At 46.7% G+C, this 19281-nt stretch overlaps 1 protein-coding gene across 1 annotated transcript in view; it reads right to left on the bottom strand.

Moving 5' to 3' along the window:
- The window catches only part of LOC141206882 (uncharacterized), a 163259-nt gene extending 151434 nt beyond the window's left edge, over positions 1 to 11825 (bottom strand). Inside the window, exons 1-2 of the mRNA XM_073664250.1 lie at positions 11707 to 11825; positions 7010 to 8401 (exon numbers count right to left, since the gene is read on the bottom strand). Of these exons, the coding sequence (XP_073520351.1) occupies positions 7010 to 8348 (1339 nt within the window). The 5' untranslated portion in view covers positions 8349 to 8401; positions 11707 to 11825. The remainder of the gene's footprint in view (positions 1 to 7009; positions 8402 to 11706) is intronic.
- Between the last annotated feature and the right edge of the window lie 7456 nt (positions 11826 to 19281).

The raw sequence follows: 19281 nt of genomic DNA, 5'->3' as shown, positions 1-19281 counted from the left end.
AGTACTGGAGCGTTATAAGAGGCTGATATCAGTCACATATGATGTAATGTCTGGAGGTTATATCAGTGCTGGAGAGTTATAAGAGGAGCTGATATCAGTCACATATGATGTAATGTCTGGAGGTTATATCAGTACTGGAGCGTTATAAGAGGCTGATATCAGTCACATATGGTGTAATGTCTGGAGGTTATATCAGTACCGGAGCGTTATAAGAGGCTGATATCAGTCACATATGGTGTAATGTCTGGAGGTTATATCAGTACTGGAGCGTTATAAGAGGCTGATATCAGTCACATATGGTGTAATGTCTGGAGGTTATATCAGTACCGGAGCGTTATAAGAGGCTGATATCAGTCACATATGATGTAATGTCTGGAGGTTATATCAGTACTGGAGCGTTATAAGAGGAGCTGATATCAGTCACATATGATGTAATGTCTGGAGGTTATATCAGTACTGGAGCGTTATAAGAGGTTGATATCAGTCACATATGGTGTAATGTCTGGAGGTTATATCAGTACTGGAGCGTTATAAGAGGAGCTGATATCAGTCACATATGATGTAATGTCTGGAGGTTATATCAGTACTGGAGCGTTATAAGAGGTTGATATCAGTCACATATGGTGTAATGTCTGGAGGTTATATCTGTACTGGAGCGTTATAAGAGGCTGATATCAGTCACATATGGTGTAATGTCTAGAGGTTATATCAGTACTGGAGCGTTATAAGAGGCTGATATCAGTCACATATGGTGTAATGTCTGGAGGTTATATCAGTACTGGAGCGTTATAAGAGGCTGATATCAGTCACATATGGTGTAATGTCTGGAGGTTATATCAGTACTGGAGCGTTATAAGAGGCTGATATCAGTCACATATGATGTAATGTCTGGAGGTTATATCAGTACTGGAGCGTTATAAGAGGCTGATATCAGTCACATATGGTGTAATGTCTGGAGGTTATATCAGTACTGGAGCGTTATAAGAGGCTGATATCAGTCACATATGGTGTAATGTCTGGAGGTTATATCAGTACTGGAGCGTTATAAGAGGGGCTGATATCAGTCACATATGGTGTAATGTCTGGAGGTTATATCAGTACTGGAGCGTTATAAGAGGCTGATATCAGTCACATATGATGTAATGTCTGGAGGTTATATCAGTACTGAAGCGTTATAAGAGGGGCTGATATCAGTCACATATGATGTAATGTCTGGAGGTTATATCAGTACTGGAGCGTTATAAGAGGCTGATATCAGTCACATATGATGTAATGTCTGGAGGTTATATCAGTACTGGAGCGTTATAAGAGGCTGATATCAGTCACATATGATGTAATGTCTGGAGGTTATATCAGTACTGGAGAGTTATAAGAGGAGCTGATATCAGTCACATATGGTGTAATGTCTGGAGGTTATATCAGTGCTGGAGAGTTATAAGAGGAGCTGATATCAGTCACATATGATGTAATGTCTGGAGGTTATATCAGTACTGGAGCGTTATAAGAGGGGCTGATATCAGTCACATATGGTGTAATGTCTGGAGGTTATATCAGTACTGGAACGTTATAAGAGGAGCTGATATCAGTCACATATGGTGTAATGTCTGGAGGTTATATCAGTACTGGAGCGTTATAAGAGGCTGATATCAGTCACATATGATGTAATGTCTGGAGGTTATATCAGTACTGGAGCGTTATAAGAGGGGCTGATATCAGTCACATATGGTGTAATGTCTGGAGGTTATATCAGTACTGGAGCGTTATAAGAGGGGCTGATATCAGTCACATATGGTGTAATGTCTGGAGGTTATATCAGTACTGGAGCGTTATAAGAGGGGCTGATATCAGTCACATATGGTGTAATGTCTGGAGGTTATATCAGTACTGGAGCGTTATAAGAGGAGCTGATATCAGTCACATATGGTGTAATGTCTGGAGGTTATATCAGTACTGGAGCGTTATAAGAGGCTGATATCAGTCACATATGATGTAATGTCTGGAGGTGATATCAGTACTGGAGCGTTATAAGAGGGGCTGATATCAGTCACATATGGTGTAATGTCTGGAGGTTATATCAGTACTGGAGCATTATAAGAGGGGCTGATATCAGTCACATATGATGTAATGTCTGGAGTTTATATCAGTACTGGAGCGTTATAAGAGGAGCTGATATCAGTCACATATGATGTAATGTCTGGAGGTTATATCAGTACTGGAGCGTTATAAGAGGCTGATATCAGTCACATATGGTGTAATGTCTGGAGATTATATCAGTACTGGAGCGTTATAAGAGGTTGATATCAGTCACATATGGTGTAATGTCTGGAGGTTATATCTGTACTGGAGCGTTATAAGAGGCTGATATCAGTCACATATGGTGTAATGTCTGGAGGTTATATCAGTACTGGAGCGTTATAAGAGGGGCTGATATCAGTCACATATGATGTAATGTCTGGAGGTTATATCAGTACTGGAGCGTTATAAGAGGCTGATATCAGTCACATATGGTGTAATGTCTGGAGGTTATATCAGTACCGGAGCGTTATAAGAGGCTGATATCAGTCACATATGGTGTAATGTCTGGAGGTTATATCAGTACTGGAGCGTTATAAGAGGCTGATATCAGTCACATATGGTGTAATGTCTGGAGGTTATATCAGTACCGGAGCGTTATAAGAGGCTGATATCAGTCACATATGATGTAATGTCTGGAGGTTATATCAGTACTGGAGCGTTATAAGAGGAGCTGATATCAGTCACATATGATGTAATGTCTGGAGGTTATATCAGTACTGGAGCGTTATAAGAGGTTGATATCAGTCACATATGGTGTAATGTCTGGAGGTTATATCAGTACTGGAGCGTTATAAGAGGAGCTGATATCAGTCACATATGATGTAATGTCTGGAGGTTATATCAGTACTGGAGCGTTATAAGAGGTTGATATCAGTCACATATGGTGTAATGTCTGGAGGTTATATCTGTACTGGAGCGTTATAAGAGGCTGATATCAGTCACATATGGTGTAATGTCTAGAGGTTATATCAGTACTGGAGCGTTATAAGAGGCTGATATCAGTCACATATGGTGTAATATCTGGAGGTTATATCAGTACTGGAGCGTTATAAGAGGCTGATATCAGTCACATATGGTGTAATGTCTGGAGGTTATATCAGTACTGGAGCGTTATAAGAGGCTGATATCAGTCACATATGATGTAATGTCTGGAGGTTATATCAGTACCGGAGCGTTATAAGAGGCTGATATCAGTCACATATGATGTAATGTCTGGAGGTTATATCAGTACTGGAGCGTTATAAGAGGCTGATATCAGTCACATATGGTGTAATGTCTGGAGGTTATATCAGTACTGGAGCGTTATAAGAGGCTGATATCAGTCACATATGGTGTAATGTCTGGAGGTTATATCAGTACTGGAGCGTTATAAGAGGGGCTGATATCAGTCACATATGGTGTAATGTCTGGAGGTTATATCAGTACTGGAGCGTTATAAGAGGCTGATATCAGTCACATATGATGTAATGTCTGGAGGTTATATCAGTACTGAAGCGTTACAAGAGGGGCTGATATCAGTCACATATGATGTAATGTCTGGAGGTTATATCAGTACTGGAGCGTTATAAGAGGCTGTTATCAGTCACATATGATGTAATGTCTGGAGGTTATATCAGTACTGGAGCGTTATAAGAGGCTGATATCAGTCACATATGGTGTAATGTCTGGAGGTTATATCAGTACTGGAGCGTTATAAGAGGCTGTTATCAGTCACATATGATGTAATGTCTGGAGGTTATATCAGTACTGGAGCGTTATAAGAGGCTGTTATCAGTCACATATGATGTAATGTCTGGAGGTTATATCAGTACTGGAGCGTTATAAGAGGCTGATATCAGTCACATATGGTGTAATGTCTGGAGGTTATATCAGTACTGGAGCGTTATAAGAGGGGCTGATATCAGTCATATATGGTGTAATGTCTGGAGGTTATATCAGTACTGGAGCGTTATAAGAGGGGCTGATAACAGTCACATATAGGAGGGTCTCACCATGAGCCATATGTGTTATACAGTAGTGATCATGGGGGTCCAGGAGTTTCTGATTTCCTATGTGTAGAGGGTGTTGCGGTTTTTGTCTGTGTTCTCTGGTTCATGTAGTGATGACCTTTGCTCTGTCGTTACAATGTATTAGAAGGTTTTGATGGAATTAGTTAGATTTTCCCTGGAGGTGACATGATATTGATATTGATATTTTCCAGGACGTTCACATGGGAAAGACGTAAGATCCGCCATCATTACGGTCTCAGACCGCGAGCCCACGGTCCTGACATTCCAGAGGCCCCACGTACAGCACGTGATGGCCTGGACCCCACTAACAGCACGCGATGGCCTGGACCCCGGATAAGATCAGGCATCCTGCCGGCGGCTGTGAACATGCGGGGCCTTGACGTCTCACAGCCCTTATCTACAGACAGAGATAACGTGTCCTGGGATCATTGTGGCTGCAAAATGTCTCAGCACAAATTCCACACAAAATTCTTCCACTGGGACGAGATTGAGCCAAGAGATAATTAGAAGGGAAATCAGCAGAAAGCAAGTCCCAAGGAACCAGAGATTACAGCAGCCAGAGCCCCCAGAGCTATGGCACCCACAAAACAGCAAAAGAGGGCACCCCAACAATGAAAGGATTCCCACCTCCCTAGGAAATTCACGGCCAATCTTCAGCGCCCATGTGACAAACCAGGACTTCATAGTGGCCCCTGCTACGGCTAAACATGGCATCTTCTGCGGCCAACAGCGATTTCTCCACAATCTCTTTTCATATGCATGCCTCTGTCCCCCTACAAAGCCTAATGCCCCCCTCACAAAAAATGTATGCCCCTACAGACCCCTCTGTCCTCCTCCTGGAGACTACTGCTTCATCCAAAAGTCCTCTAGACTCCCCTGTCCCCTCCAGACCCCTCTGTCCCCTCCAGACCCCTCTGTCATTCTCCAGACTCCCCTGTCCCCTCCAGACCATTCTGTTATCCTCCAGACACTTCCAGACCCTCTGTCCCCTCCAGACCCCTCTGTCATCCTCCAGACCCGTATGTCATTCTCCAGACCCCTCTGTCATTCTCCAGACTCCCCTGTCCCCTCCAGACCATTCTGTTATCCTCCAGACACTTCCAGACCCTCTGTCCCCTCCAGACCCCTCTGTCATCCTCCAGACCCGTATGTCATTCTCCAGGCCCCTCTGTCCTCTCCAGACTCCTCTGTCCCCTCCAGACCCCTCTGTGATCCTCCAGACCCCTCTGTGATCCTCCAGACCCCTCTGTCATTCTCCAGACTCCCCTGTCCCCTCCAGACCCCTCTGTCTTCCTCCAGACTCCTCTGTCATCCTCCATACCCCTCTGTCATTCTCCAGACTCCCCTGCCCCCTCCAGACCCCTCTGTGATCCTCCAGACCCCTCTGTCCTCTCCAGACTCCCCTGTCCCCTCCAGACCCCTCTGTGATCCTCCAGACCCCTCTGTCATTCTCCAGACTCCCTTGTCCCCTCCAGACCCCTCTGTCTTCCTCCAGACTCCTCTGTCATCCTCCAGTTTCCTCTGTCATCCTCCAGACTTTTATCTGTCTCCTTCTAGACTCACCTGTCCTCTTCCCGGCTCCCCTTCCTCCCTCCAGACTCCTCTGTCATTCTCTAGACTCCTCTGTCCCCTCCATACCCCTCTGTCCCCTCCATACCCCTCTGTCCCCTCCAGACCCCTCTGTCTTCCTCCAGACTCCTCTGTCTTCCTCCAGTTTCCTCTGTCATCCTCCAGACCCCTCTGTCCCCTCCAGACCCCTCTGTCATCCTGCAGACTTTTATCTGTCTCCTTCTAGACTCACCTGTCCTCTTCCCGGCTCCCCTTCCTCCCTCCAGACTCCTCTGTTATGCTCCAGACTCATCACTCTCCCTCCTGACTCCCCTGTCCTTGTTGAAACTCCCTTTACCCCCTCCAGACTCCTCTTTCCCCCTACAGACTCTTCTATCATCCTCCAAACCCCTTTGTCTTTCTCCAGACCACAAGTCCTCTTCAAAATTCCTCTATAACCCTTGCAATTTCTCTGTCCCCTCCAGATCCTTCTCTTCCTCAGATTCTCCTCCCTTTCCGGACCCCTCTGCAGACACCTATCGACCCTCACAACTAAGGATAGCCATGTGCCGAATCTCAGACAAACCTATAATACACACATCTGACGGCTGCAGGGTTTGGACTTTAGAACCTGCCCACCTTGAAATTTAACCCTGACGAGTGGTACCAGTCACTTTCACAGGGGGGCGCTATAAGGAATCTCTGGGGCAGGAAGTCCCTGACATGTGGGAAATCTGGGAACTGGGGGCTTATGTCTGAACATCATTTGCTCATCATTGAGCAGGGCCGTCGTGGCTCTCCACAACGTCCCCCCGAGTCGTCCCCGCAAGTCAGATATATCTATACTGCATCTCTATGCGGGGCGAACATATCATTGGTGCAACATGTGCAGTCGCACAAGGGCTTAAGAGGTCAGGGTGCCACATGCACCTCCAAATGATTGAGCAGGTCCTGTCACAGACACAGAGAAGGGCCCATACACTGTTCTTGCACAGAGGCCTCTGTGTCTGCCATTGTCTGTGTGTATGGCTTATGCAACACTTAATTCACTGTGGGTGCGTTATAATTTCCCTTTTAGATGGCAATGCCCCTCCATCTTGCAGAAAGGGCCCCTATAAAACCTGTTATATTGCACATATGGTCTATGAACTGAGCCTCATGGGGCTTTGGATGGGCCAGGACGGTTGACCGAGGTTCTGGGGATAAGTATATAGGATGCATTGGCAGCCTGAGCGTCTCCAGTCATGTCAGTAAATTGGGGGTTGTAGTTCTGGAATGGCTGGAGGGTCCCAGGATGCACATATGTCAAATCCATGGCCACAAGTGTAACCGTACCCTTAATGTAGCTCCCTCTCCTCGTGTACACAGCATCTTACCATCATGTCTGGATTGATTGAGAATGTCCATCGGGGCCCCCAGACTAGTGAAGGTGACCTGTGGCCCCTCAGAGGGACTTGGGCTCCAGTGAACAGATGCTGCCGTTGCTTTCAAGGTTGAGGAGACGTCGTTTCCTTCCCTTTCCCCTTCAGGGAAATCTTTATTTACGCCCAGATCCGGCTCCTGCGTTTGGTTTATTTGTGGCTCTGATTCCAGGGTTTTGTCTTTCTCCACGCTGTTTGCCATTGGCGAGGCTTTGATTTCCTCCATGGGCTCATGCGGGGAGGTGGGGGCAGGGCTGGTGCTTGGCTCTACCACATCTGGTTGGGTGGTGGTCTTGGCATTAACCCCACTATCGTTGAAAGTTATGGGAGTCATGGTTGTGCTGCTCTCGGAGGGGTAGACCATGGTGGTGCTGCTCTCGGAGGGGTAGACCATGGTGGTGCTGCTCTTGGAGGGATAGACCATGGTGGTGCTGCTCTCGGAGGGGTAGACCATAGTGGTGCTGCTCTCGGAGGGGTAGACCATAGTGGTGCTGCTCTCGGAGGGGTAGACCATGGTGGATGGTTGGGTAGTAGCTTCAGTTGAGTAATGGGCAGTGGTGTATTCCACCAGGATGATGGAAGTTGCAGTGGTTGGTAAGATGGTCACCTCCTCATCTGTGATATCTTCATAGTCCACCATGGAGTGATCCTGCAGAGCGTTCCTCTTGTAGTTATTGTTTTTATCCACAATCTCCTGGGGGTCCTGCTCGTGGCTGTAGAGATAGTCAAACTGTCTCTCGGGGTCACTCTCGGTGGTGTTATCTCCCTCCATGTCACAGTCGGGAATGGCATAGCACATTAACTCGCCCCCAGCATTGGGACAATGGCAGAACTTACAGTGCGACATGTGAAACGTGTGCCCGGCCTCGTACTTCTCCTCGCCATGGATGCAACCAATCCGACCGCACTGAGCGCAACCGTCTGCCGGCTGCAGGATGTCAATGCAATTTGGTGGTAGTTCAGGACACGGTATAAAATGGCAGTTGATCCTTCCACCTCCGGGGGGGCACCTGCACTCCGTGCTGCCAAAGTCGACAAAGTAAGACTCGCCTTCTGGAACTTTTCCACCTTGAAATCCAACACTGACGCAGTCGTAGTACTGGTATCCTTCACAGGGGCACCCGAGCTGTGCACAGGATGGGCAGCAGGACCCCTCCTCCACCACCTCCAATATACAATGCTCCAGGGGTTTGCACAAAGCCCCCGAGCAGTCGGCCTGAGACAAGGAAGGTTTGGTGCATTGTGACAGTAAAATGAAAACCACTAAAAATCCCACTTTGTTAATTCTGCTCATGTTCAAAGCCAAATGGATGGCAATGTATCAGTCAGATGATCAATATAATGTACCTGAGGAGAGAAGACCAAGAATAAGACATTGAAGTGAGTGATACAGAGCTCCAAATCCACTGCACAGAAATACAGTTACATTAGAAAATTCTTAGAGACACCACTAGGAGGAGCTCCCTGTATACAGGGATACATACAATCCTGTCTGCAGCCACCACTAGGGGGAGCTCCCTGTATACAGAGATACATGATAAGATTCTGTCTGCAGCCACCACTAGGGGGAGCTGCCTGTATACAGAGATACATGATAAGATCCTGTCTGCAGCCACCACTAGGGGGAGCTCCCTGTATACAGAGATACATGATAAGATCCTGTCTGCAGCCACCACTAGGGGGAGCTCCCTGTATACAGAGATACATGATAAGATCCTGTCTGCAGCCGGCACTAGGGGGAGCTCCCTGTATACAGAGATAGATGATAAGATTCTGTCTGCAGCCACCACTAGGGGAAGCTCCCTGTATACAGATATACATGATAACATTATGTCTGCAGCCACCACTAGGGGGAGCTCCCTGTGTACAGAGATACATGATAAGATCCTGTCTGTAGCCACCACTAGGGGGAGCTCCCTGTATACAGAGATACATGATAAGAGCCTGTCTGCAGCCACCACTAGGGGAGCTCCCTGTATAAAGAGATACATAATTAGATTCTGTCTGCAGCCACCACTAGGGGGAGCTCCCTGTATACAGAGATACATGATAAGTTTTGTGCACACACCCGGACTGACTGTCGTGAGCGTGGTTAGTGATCCCACTGGACCATGAACCGAGGAGTGCCTGGAGTGGTGTGACTAAGTATCAACTCGGTCCGACCAAGGTCGCACGGCGGCTCAGTCGACTCCGTGAACCAGGGAGGAACCGAGTAGAGGGACCAGGTGCTACTCTAGGTCAGACCCCAGTCATAGCTGTTGACCCACACCGGGGAATGCAGGAACAGGCAGGTTAGGCTGGCATACAGACAGGTGGGTACTGGCAGGCACGGCTGGTATGCAGACAGGTGGGTACTGGCAGGCACGGCTGGTATGCAGACAGGTGGGTACTGGCAGGTATGAACGCAGGCAGGATAGGGACCAGTACAGACTGGGATACAGGAGCTGAGCCGCAGGTGCGGTAGACAAGCAGAGCAGAGCAAAACCCGCAGATGCGGTAGACAAGCAGAGCAGAGCAAAACGCGCAGGTGCAGTAGACAAGCAGAGCAGAGCAAAACCCACAGGTGTAGTAGACAAGCAGAGCAGAGCAAAACCCGCAGGTGCGGTAAATAAGCAGAGCAGAGCAAAACCCGCAGGTGCGGTAAAAGAGCAGAGCAAAACCTGCAGGTGCAGTAGACAAGCAGAGCAGAGCAAAACCCGCAGGTGCTGTAGACAAGCAGAGCAGAGCAAAACCCGCAGGTGCGGTAGACAAGCAGAGGAGAGCAAATACACACAAGGTACTTACAATGAAGTAGCGAATGGACACTAAACTCACAAACAGAAGTACAGAGACAACGAGTTGGAGTTAGGTGCAGGTTCAGACACTGCAGGAAAAGGGAAGATACAGACATAGAGACAAACAAGTAACGGCCTAGGACACTGTTCAGACAGAAACTGAACCAGGAACAAGATACAGGAACGAGCCTGGGAACTCAGCACCCAGGGTGGCGGAAACAGACTAGAAGTCACAGATACAGGTAACGGGCCTGGGTATACTGCCCCCAGGGTGGCGGAACAGACTAGAAGTCACAGATACAGGTAACAGGCCTGGGTATACAGCCCCCAGGGTGTCAGAAGCAGACAAGATACAGGACAGGACCTGGCAACTCAGTTGCACAGAACACACTGAAAGCAAGTGTTGCACAGGCAACTCCTACTGGGTGGAGGGGGTTTACGTATCCAGTGACTCACAGCAATAGGCTGGGGACGCATTAGGAGTGCGCACACAGTAACTATAAGAATCAGGCAGTAACCGCGCTGCCGCCCTAAGCAATCAGACAAGAGACATGCACACAGCAGGTACGGGAGCAAAGTGTGCAGCCTGGACTGATCAGTAAGATGGCTTTCTTGCATGGTGGGAGGAGGTAAGCCATGCCAGCACGCCACCAGGGATGTTACAATAAGATCCTGTCTGCAGCAACCACTAGGGGGAACTCCCTGTATACAGAGATACATGATAAGATTCTGTCTGCAGCCACCACTAGGGGGAGCTCCCTGTATACAGAGATACATGATAAGATCCTGTCTGCAGTCACCACTAGGGGGAGCTCCCTGTATACAGAGATACATGATAAGATCCTGTCTGCAGCCACCACTAGGTGGAGCTCCCTGTATACAGAGATACATGTTAAGATCCTGTCTACAGACACCACTAGGGGGAGCTCCCTGTATACAGAGATACACGATAAGATTATGTCTGCAGCCACCACTAGGGGGAGCTCCCTGTATACAGAGATTCATATGATTCTGTCTGCAGTCACCACTAGGGGGATCCCCCTGTATACAGAGATACATGATAAAATCCTGTCTGCATCCACCACTAGGGGGAGTTCCCTGCATGCTGTATACACCTTAAGCTCATGCGCTCCCTCTAGTGGTGGCTGCCTTATTATAGGTATATGGCATTCAAGTGAAAGTAGTGATTTTTTTTTCACTCCAGTAGCCTTTATATGACATTTGAATGTGTAAGTCGCATCAGACTTGTATATAACAGGAGCTCATTACACAATAAAGGCACAATATAATATAATATAACATTATATAATATAAAGGTTACATACTGGACAAGGACTTAATAGATGGAGCAGAGCTGAATTTGTCAATAATGCAGCTTCAGATCCAAAGACATACTGATAGGGAATCTAGATTGTGAGCCCTGATGGGGACCGTGTCTGTAAATTGTCTGAATTGTAAAGCGCTGCGGAATATGTTGGCGCCATATAAATAAAAAGATTATTATTATTATAAATGATATATGATATAACGGTATATTACATTGAAAAATGACCCTCAGCTCTACTACACTGCTTTCACTACCAGCTGCTGTTTACATGTTGGACAAGGCAGCAGAATCCCCCCACAGTTCATGTACATAAGATATAGCAGAGCTGAGTTTGTTATTAAACCTTCATAGGAGTACAGGGAATGGCACTGGGACAGTGTGCAAATAACACATTTCATGAGTTGTACCAAATGACAATGTCAGCTCTGCTACATCTGAGTATATACTGATTAGATGGAGCAGTGCTCTCCTCTATAAACTCTGCTTCATTGTCCCCTTGTAAAGTTAGAAGGAAAAGTCAGGCGAAATGTTCCCAACTAAGTTTCACCAACCTGAAAATTGTCCCCAAATTCTTGGTCCTTGCAAGACGATTCCTGGTAGATGATTCTCTGCGGAGACAGAACATCAAGATGTTTCCAGAGGAAAGAAGGAGAAGGAGAAGGAGAAGGAGAAGGAGAAGGGACCCTGCTGTAATCCGAGCCCTCTACTCCCATATGTGGGTGATAAAGGACATTTACATCCACCCACCCCCCCAGGATCAGACCTGGAAGGATTTAGGTCTGTGATACTTTTTGTTACATTTTAGTTCAATATTTACTTATTTTGTTATTAACTATTCGGAAAAACGGTGACATTTCTGCAAAATCCTTTTTTTTTCTTTTTTTTTTTTTTCCAACTTCAGAAATTTCAGGGATTGTAATTGCTGTTCCAGCTCTGCAGAGCGAATTACATAAAGCTGCTCTCAGGGGGGCTTCAAAGAAAATAACAGCGTTCCTGAACCCCGGGCAGAACAATCCGTCTCGCAACCGAGGGGCTAGAGGCCGAATTTAACTCCTGAAATAAAAAAATAAATAAAAAATGTATTTCAAGGTCTCCTGTAACAGTATGAGTCCAGTCCTGGAAATCCTCTGTGCTGCTGTTAGTTGCAGAGATTCATTTAGAAGGGTGGGGGGGAGGGGGGGGTCTGATTTATGGTACAGAAGAACCTCTTCACACCTTCCTGCAGCCATTTGTTTTCTCCCACCCTGGAATCCTGTACAGGTTCCCTTCATTCACTCAGCAAAGGAGAAGACCACCCAGGTCTGGGCCCCCCTCTCTCTTAGGGACCCCATGGGCTATCTCTGGTACATAGTTCTTGGAGGTCAGAGCCCCTTTAGATGCTGCATGCCGGATTATCAGATGCCGGATTATATGGTGGATAATGTAACGATCTCCGCTGCTGTTACATTGTTTTCCTTCTATTGTTTTCGCCCAGGATTCTGTCCAGGGAAATAACTACAATGGAAGCAGGGTTTGCAATTGCACTCAGGCCCGAAGCCTAAGGGGTCCTAAAATTCCCTTTTGGCCTATATGAATATACCAACGCTATTAAAGGCTTGCCATAATTGGGGGCCCCGTTGGAGCTCTTGCATTGGGGTCCATGAGCTTTAAGGTAGACCACTGATCCTACCTCCACATTCATGCAGAAGTCCCCTTTAAATTCAGTCCCCCCCCCCACTTTTTCATTCCTCATTCCCCTTTTCTGCCTTCTCATTACTGTGATTTATTTCCATTCGTGGTCGGCGGCAAATACCACAATGCATCCTGGGAGGGGTCCAACAACAACGAAAATTCATTTTTTGGAATTTTTGTATTTTCTCGAAGGCACAAACTGAGAAATAAAGTGCGAGGAACCTAGATGTCATCACTGCTGCAACCGCACAGGGGTCGGAGAGGTCAGGGGCCACTACTGGCCCCAAAACAGGTGGAATTGTGCATTGCGAGGAGCTATTGGAGTAGACAGGACCCATGTACTGACCCTGCACAGGGGGTCTCTGCTGTCTGTGTCCACCCCTGAATGGTGTCTACATTGTAACGTGAGGCATTAATCCACCCACAAAATGAAACCTATAAAAAAATAAATAAAACTACCTCTACTCCCATCATCTCTTCTCCTGGATAAGTTATCAGTGGGATCCGAGTGGAGTCATAACTATAGGGACAACAACAACTTAGAAATGTATTTATGTGTCAGCAGTGACTGCTCTGTGAATGGGAGAAAGTCATGTACCTCATGTATCTAATCCTCTCCTGTGTGATACTGTCTGCTGAGCTGTGTATCTAATCCTATCCTATGTGATACTGTCTGCTGAGCCGTGTATCTAATCCTATCCTGTGTGATACTGTCTGCTGAGCCGTGTATCTAATCCTCTCCTGTGTGATACTGTCTGCTGAGCCGTGTATCTAATCCTATCCTGTGTGATACTGTCTGCTGAGCCGTGTATCTAATCCTGTCCTGTGTGATACTGACTGCTGAGCCGTGTATCTAATCCTATCCTGTGTGATACTGTCTGCTGAGCCGTGTATCTAATCCTCTCCTGTGTGATACTGTCTGCTGAGCCGTGTATCTAATCCTATCCTGTGTGATACTGTCTGCTGAGCCGTGTATCTAATCCTGTCCTGTGTGATACTGACTGCTGAGCCGTGTATCTAATCCTATCCTGTGTGATACTGTCTGCTGAGCTGTGTATCTAATCCTATCCTGAGTGATACTGTCTGCTGAGCCGTGTATCTAATCCTGTCCTGTGTGATACTGACTGCTGAGCCGTGTATCTAATCCTATCCTGTGTGATACTGTCTGCTGAGCCGTGTATCTAATCCTCTCCTGTGTGATACTGTCTGCTGAGCCGTGTATCTAATCCTGTCCTGTGTGATACTGACTGCTGAGCTGTGTATCTAATCCTCTCCTGTGTGATACTGTCTGCTGAGCCGTGTATCTAATCCTCTCCTGTGTGATACTGTCTGCTGAGCCGTGTATCTAATCCTCTCCTGTGTGATACTGTCTGCTGAGCCGTGTATCTAATCCTATCCTGTGTGATAATGTCTGCTGAGCCGTGTATCTAATCCTATCCTGTGTGATACTTTCTGCTGAGCCGTGTATCTAATCCTATCCTGTGTGATAATGTCTGCTGAGCCGTGTATCTAATCCTATCCTGTGTGATACTGTCTGCTGAGCCGTGTATCTAATTCTATCCTGTGTGATACTGTCTGCTGAGCCGTGTATCTAATCCTATCCTGTGTGATAATGTCTGCTGAGCCGTGTATCTAATCCTATCCTGTGTGATACTGTCTGCTGAGCCGTGTATCTAATCCTATCCCGTGTGATACTGTCTGCTGAGCTGTGTATCTAATCCTCTCCTGTGTGATAATGTCTGCTGAGCCGTGTATCTAATCCTATCTTGTGTGATACTGCCTGCTGAGCCGTGTATCTAATCCTATCCTGTGTGATACTGTCTGCTGAGCCGTGTATCTAATCCTATCCTGTGTGATACTGTCTGCTGAGCCGTGTATCTAATCCTATCCTGTGTGATACTGTCTGCTGAGCCGTGTATCTAATCCTATCCTGTGTGATACTGACTGCTGAGCCGTGTATCTAATCCTGTCCTGTGTGATACTGACTGCTGAGCCGTGTATCTAATCCTATCCTGTGTGATACTGTCTGCTGAGCCGTGTATCTAATCCTATCCTGTGTGATACTGTCTGCTGAGCCGTGTATCTAATCCTATCTTGTGTGATACTGCCTGCTGAGCTGTGTATCTAATCCTGTCCTGTGTGATACTGTCTGCTGAGCCGTGTATCTAATCCTATCTTGTGTGATACTGCCTGCTGAGCTGTGTATCTAATCCTGTCCTGTGTGATACTGTCTGCTGAGCCGTGTATCTAATCCTATCCTGTGTGATACTGTCTGCTGAGCCGTGTATCTAATCCTCTGCTGTGTGATACTGTCTGCTGAGCTGTGTATCTAATCCTATCCTGTGTGATACTGACTGCTGAGCTGTGTATCTAATCCTCTGCTGTGTGATACTGTCTGCTGAGCCGTGTATCTAATCCTCTGCTGTGTGATACTGTCTGCTGAGCCGTGTATCTAATCCTATGCTGTGTGATACTGTCTGCTGAGCCGTGTATCTAATCCTATCCTGTGTGATACTCTCTGCTGAGCCGTGTATCTAATTCTATCCTGTGTGATACTGTCTGCTGAGCCGTGTATCTAATCCTATCCTGTGTGATACTGTCTGCTGAGCCATGTATCTAATCCTATCCTGTGTGATACTGTCTGCTGAGCCGTGTATCTAATCCTGTCCTGTGTGATACTGACTGCTGAGCCGTGTATCTAATCCTATCCTGTGTGATACTGTCTGCTGAGCCGTGTATCTAATCCTATCCTGTGTGATACTGTCTGCTGAGCCGTGTATCTAATCCTATCTTGTGTGATACTGCCTGCTGAGCTGTGTATCTAATCCTGTCCTGTGTGATACTGACTGCTGAGCTGTGTATCTAATCCTATCCTGTGTGATACTGTCTGCTGAGCCGTGTATCTAATCCTATCCTGTGTGATACTGTCTGCTGAGCCGTGTATCTAATCCTCTGCTGTGTGATACTGTCTGCTGAGCCGTGTATCTAATCCTATCCTGTGTGATACTGTCTGCTGAGCTGTGTATCTAATGCTATCCTGTGTGATACTGTCTGCTGAGCTGTGTATCTAATCCTATCCTGTGTGATACTGACTGCTGAGCTGTGTATCTAATCCTCTGCTGTGTGATACTGTCTGCTGAGCCGTGTATCTAATCCTCTGCTGTGTGATACTGTCTGCTGAGCTGTGTATCTAATTCTATCCTGTGTGATAATGTCTGCTGAGCCGTGTATCTAATCCTATCCTGTGTGATAATGTCTGCTGAGCCGTGTATCTAATCCTATCCTGTGTGATACTGTCTGCTGAGCCGTGTATCTAATCCTATCCTGTGTGATACTGTCTGCTGAGCCGTGTATCTAATCCTATCCTGTGTGATACTGTCTGCTAAGCTGTGTATCTAATCCTGTCCTGTGTGTTACTGACTGCTGAGCTGTGTATCTAATCCTATTCTGTGTGATACTGCCTGCTGAGCTGTGTATCTAATCCTGTCCTGTGTGATACTGTCTGCTGAGCCGTGTATCTAATCCTATCCTGTGTGATACTGTCTGCTGAGCCGTGTATCTAATCCTATCCTGTGTGATACTGCCTGCTGAGCTGTGTATCTAATCCTCTCCTGTGTGATACTGTCTGCTGAGCCGTGTATCTAATCCTATCCTGTGTGATACTGTCTGCTGAGCCGTGTATCTAATCCTCTGCTGTGTGATACTGTCTGCTGAGCTGTGTATCTAATCCTATCCTGTGTGATACTGTCTGCTGAGCTGTGTATCTAATCCTATCCTGTGTGATACTGACTGCTGAGCCGTGTATCTAATCCTCTGCTGTGTGATACTGTCTGCTGAGCCGTGTATCTAATCCTCTGCTGTGTGATACTGTCTGCTGAGCCGTGTATCTAATCCTCTCCTGTGTGATACTGTCTGCTGAGCTGTGTATCTAATCCTATCCTGTGTGATAATGTCTGCTGAGCCGTGTATCTAATCCTATCCTGTGTGATACTGTCTGCTGAGCCGTGTATCTAATCCTATCCTGTGTGATACTGTCTGCTGAGCCGTGTATCTAATCCTATCCTGTGTGATAATGTCTGCTGAGCCGTGTATCTAATCCTATCCTGTGTGATACTGTCTGCTGAGCCGTGTATCTAATCCTATCCCGTGTGATACTGTCTGCTGAGCCGTGTATCTAATCCTATCCTGTGTGATACTGTCTGCTGAGCCGTGTATCTAATCCTATCCTGTGTGATAATGTCTGCTGAGCCGTGTATCTAATCCTATCCCGTGTGATACTGTCTGCTGAGCCGTGTATCTAATCCTATCCCGTGTGATACTGTCTGCTGAGCCGTGTATCTAATCCTATCCCGTGTGATACTGTCTGCTGAGCCGTGTATCTAATCCTATCCCGTGTGATACTGTCTGCTGAGCCGTGTATCTAATCCTATCCTGTGTGATACTGTCTGCTGAGCTGTGTATCTAATCCTATCCTGTGTGATAATGTCTGCTGAGCCGTGTATCTAATCCTATCCTGTGTGATACTGTCTGCTGAGCCGTGTATCTAATCCTATCCTGTGTGATAATGTCTGCTGAGCCGTGTATCTAATCCTATCCTGTGTGATACTGTCTGCTGAGCCGTGTATCTAATCCTATCCCGTGTGATACTGTCTGCTGAGCCGTGTATCTAATCCTATCCCGTGTGATACTGTCTGCTGAGCTGTGTATCTAATCCTCTCCTGTGTGATACTGTCTGATGAGCCGTGTATCTAATCCTATCCTGTGTGATACTGTCTGCTGAGCCGTGTATCTAATCCTATTCTGTGTGATACTGTCTGCTGAGCCGTGTATCTAATCCTATCCTGTGTGATACTGTCTGCTGAGCCGTGTATCTAATCCTGTCCTGTGTGATACTGACTGCTGAGCCGTGTATCTAATCCTATCCTGTGTGATACTGTCTGCTGAGCCGTGTATCTAATGTTATCCTGTGTGATACTGTCTGCTGAGCTGTGTATCTAATCCTGTCCTGTGTGATACTGACTGCTGAGCCGTGTATCTAATCCTATCTTGTGTGATACTGTCTGCTGAGCCGTGTATCTAATCCTATTCTGTGTGATACTGTCTGCTGAGCCGTGTATCTAATCCTATCCTGTGTGATACTGTCTGCTGAGCCGTGTATCTAATCCTGTCCTGTGTGATACCGACTGCTGAGCCGTGTATCTAATCCTATCCTGTGTGATACTGTCTGCTGAGCCGTGTATCTAATGTTATCCTGTGTGATACTGTCTGCTGAGCTGTGTATCTAATCCTGTCCTGTGTGATACTGACTGCTGACCCGTGTATCTAATCCTATCTTGTGTGATACTGTCTGCTGAGCCGTGTATCTAATCCTCTCCTGTGTGATACTGTCTGATGAGCCGTGTATCTAATCCTATCCTGTGTGATACTGTCTGCTGAGCCGTGTATCTAATCCTATTCTGTGTGATACTGTCTGCTGAGCCGTGTATCTAATCCTATCCTGTGTGATACTGTCTGCTGAGCCGTGTATCTAATCCTGTCCTGTGTGATACTGACTGCTGAGCCGTGTATCTAATCCTATCCTGTGTGATACTGTCTGCTGAGCTGTGTATCTAATCCTGTCCTGTGTGATACTGACTGCTGAGCCGTGTATCTAATCCTATCCTGTGTGATACTGTCTGCTGAGCCGTGTATCTAATCCTATCCTGTGTGATACTGTCTGCTGAGCCGTGTATCTAATCCTATTCTGTGTGATACTGTCTGCTGAGCCGTGTATCTAATCCTATCCTGTGTGATACTGTCTGCTGAGCCGTGTATCTAATCCTGTCCTGTGTGATACTGACTGCTGAGCCGTGTATCTAATCCTATCCTGTGTGATACTGTCTGCTGAGCCGTGTATCTAATGTTATCCTGTGTGATACTGTCTGCTGAGCCGTGTATCTAATCCTATCCTGTGTGATACTGTCTGCTGCGCCGTGTATCTAATCCTATCCTGTGTGATACTGTCTGCTGAGCCGTGTATCTAATGTTATCCTGTGTGATACTGACTGCTGAGCTGTGTATCTAATCCTATCTTGTGTGATACTGTCTGCTGAGCTGTGTATCTAATCCTCTCCTGTGTGATAATGTCTGCTGAGCCGTGTATCTAATCCTATCCTGTGTGATACTGTCTGCTGAGCCGTGTATCTAATCCTATCCTGTGTGATACTGTCTGCTGAGCCGTGTATCTAATGTTATCCTGTGTGATACTGTCTGCTGAGCTGTGTATCTAATCCTGTCCTGTGTGATACTGACTGCTGAGCCGTGTATCTAATCCTATCCCGTGTGATACTGTCTGCTGAGCTGTGTATCTAATCCTCTCCTGTGTGATACTGTCTGCTGAGCCGTGTATCTAATCCTCTCCTGTGTGATACTGTCTGCTGAGCTGTGTATCTAATCCTATCCTGTGTGATACTGTC

This window comes from Phyllobates terribilis, unplaced genomic scaffold, assembly GCF_046119375.1.
Source record: "Phyllobates terribilis strain yellow unplaced genomic scaffold, ASM4611937v1 Scaffold_143__1_contigs__length_4665640, whole genome shotgun sequence".
Classification (NCBI taxonomy): Eukaryota; Metazoa; Chordata; class Amphibia; order Anura; family Dendrobatidae; genus Phyllobates; species Phyllobates terribilis.
The sequence above is the reverse complement of the archived record's forward strand: the minus strand, read 5'-3'. Positions and strand labels throughout refer to the sequence as shown.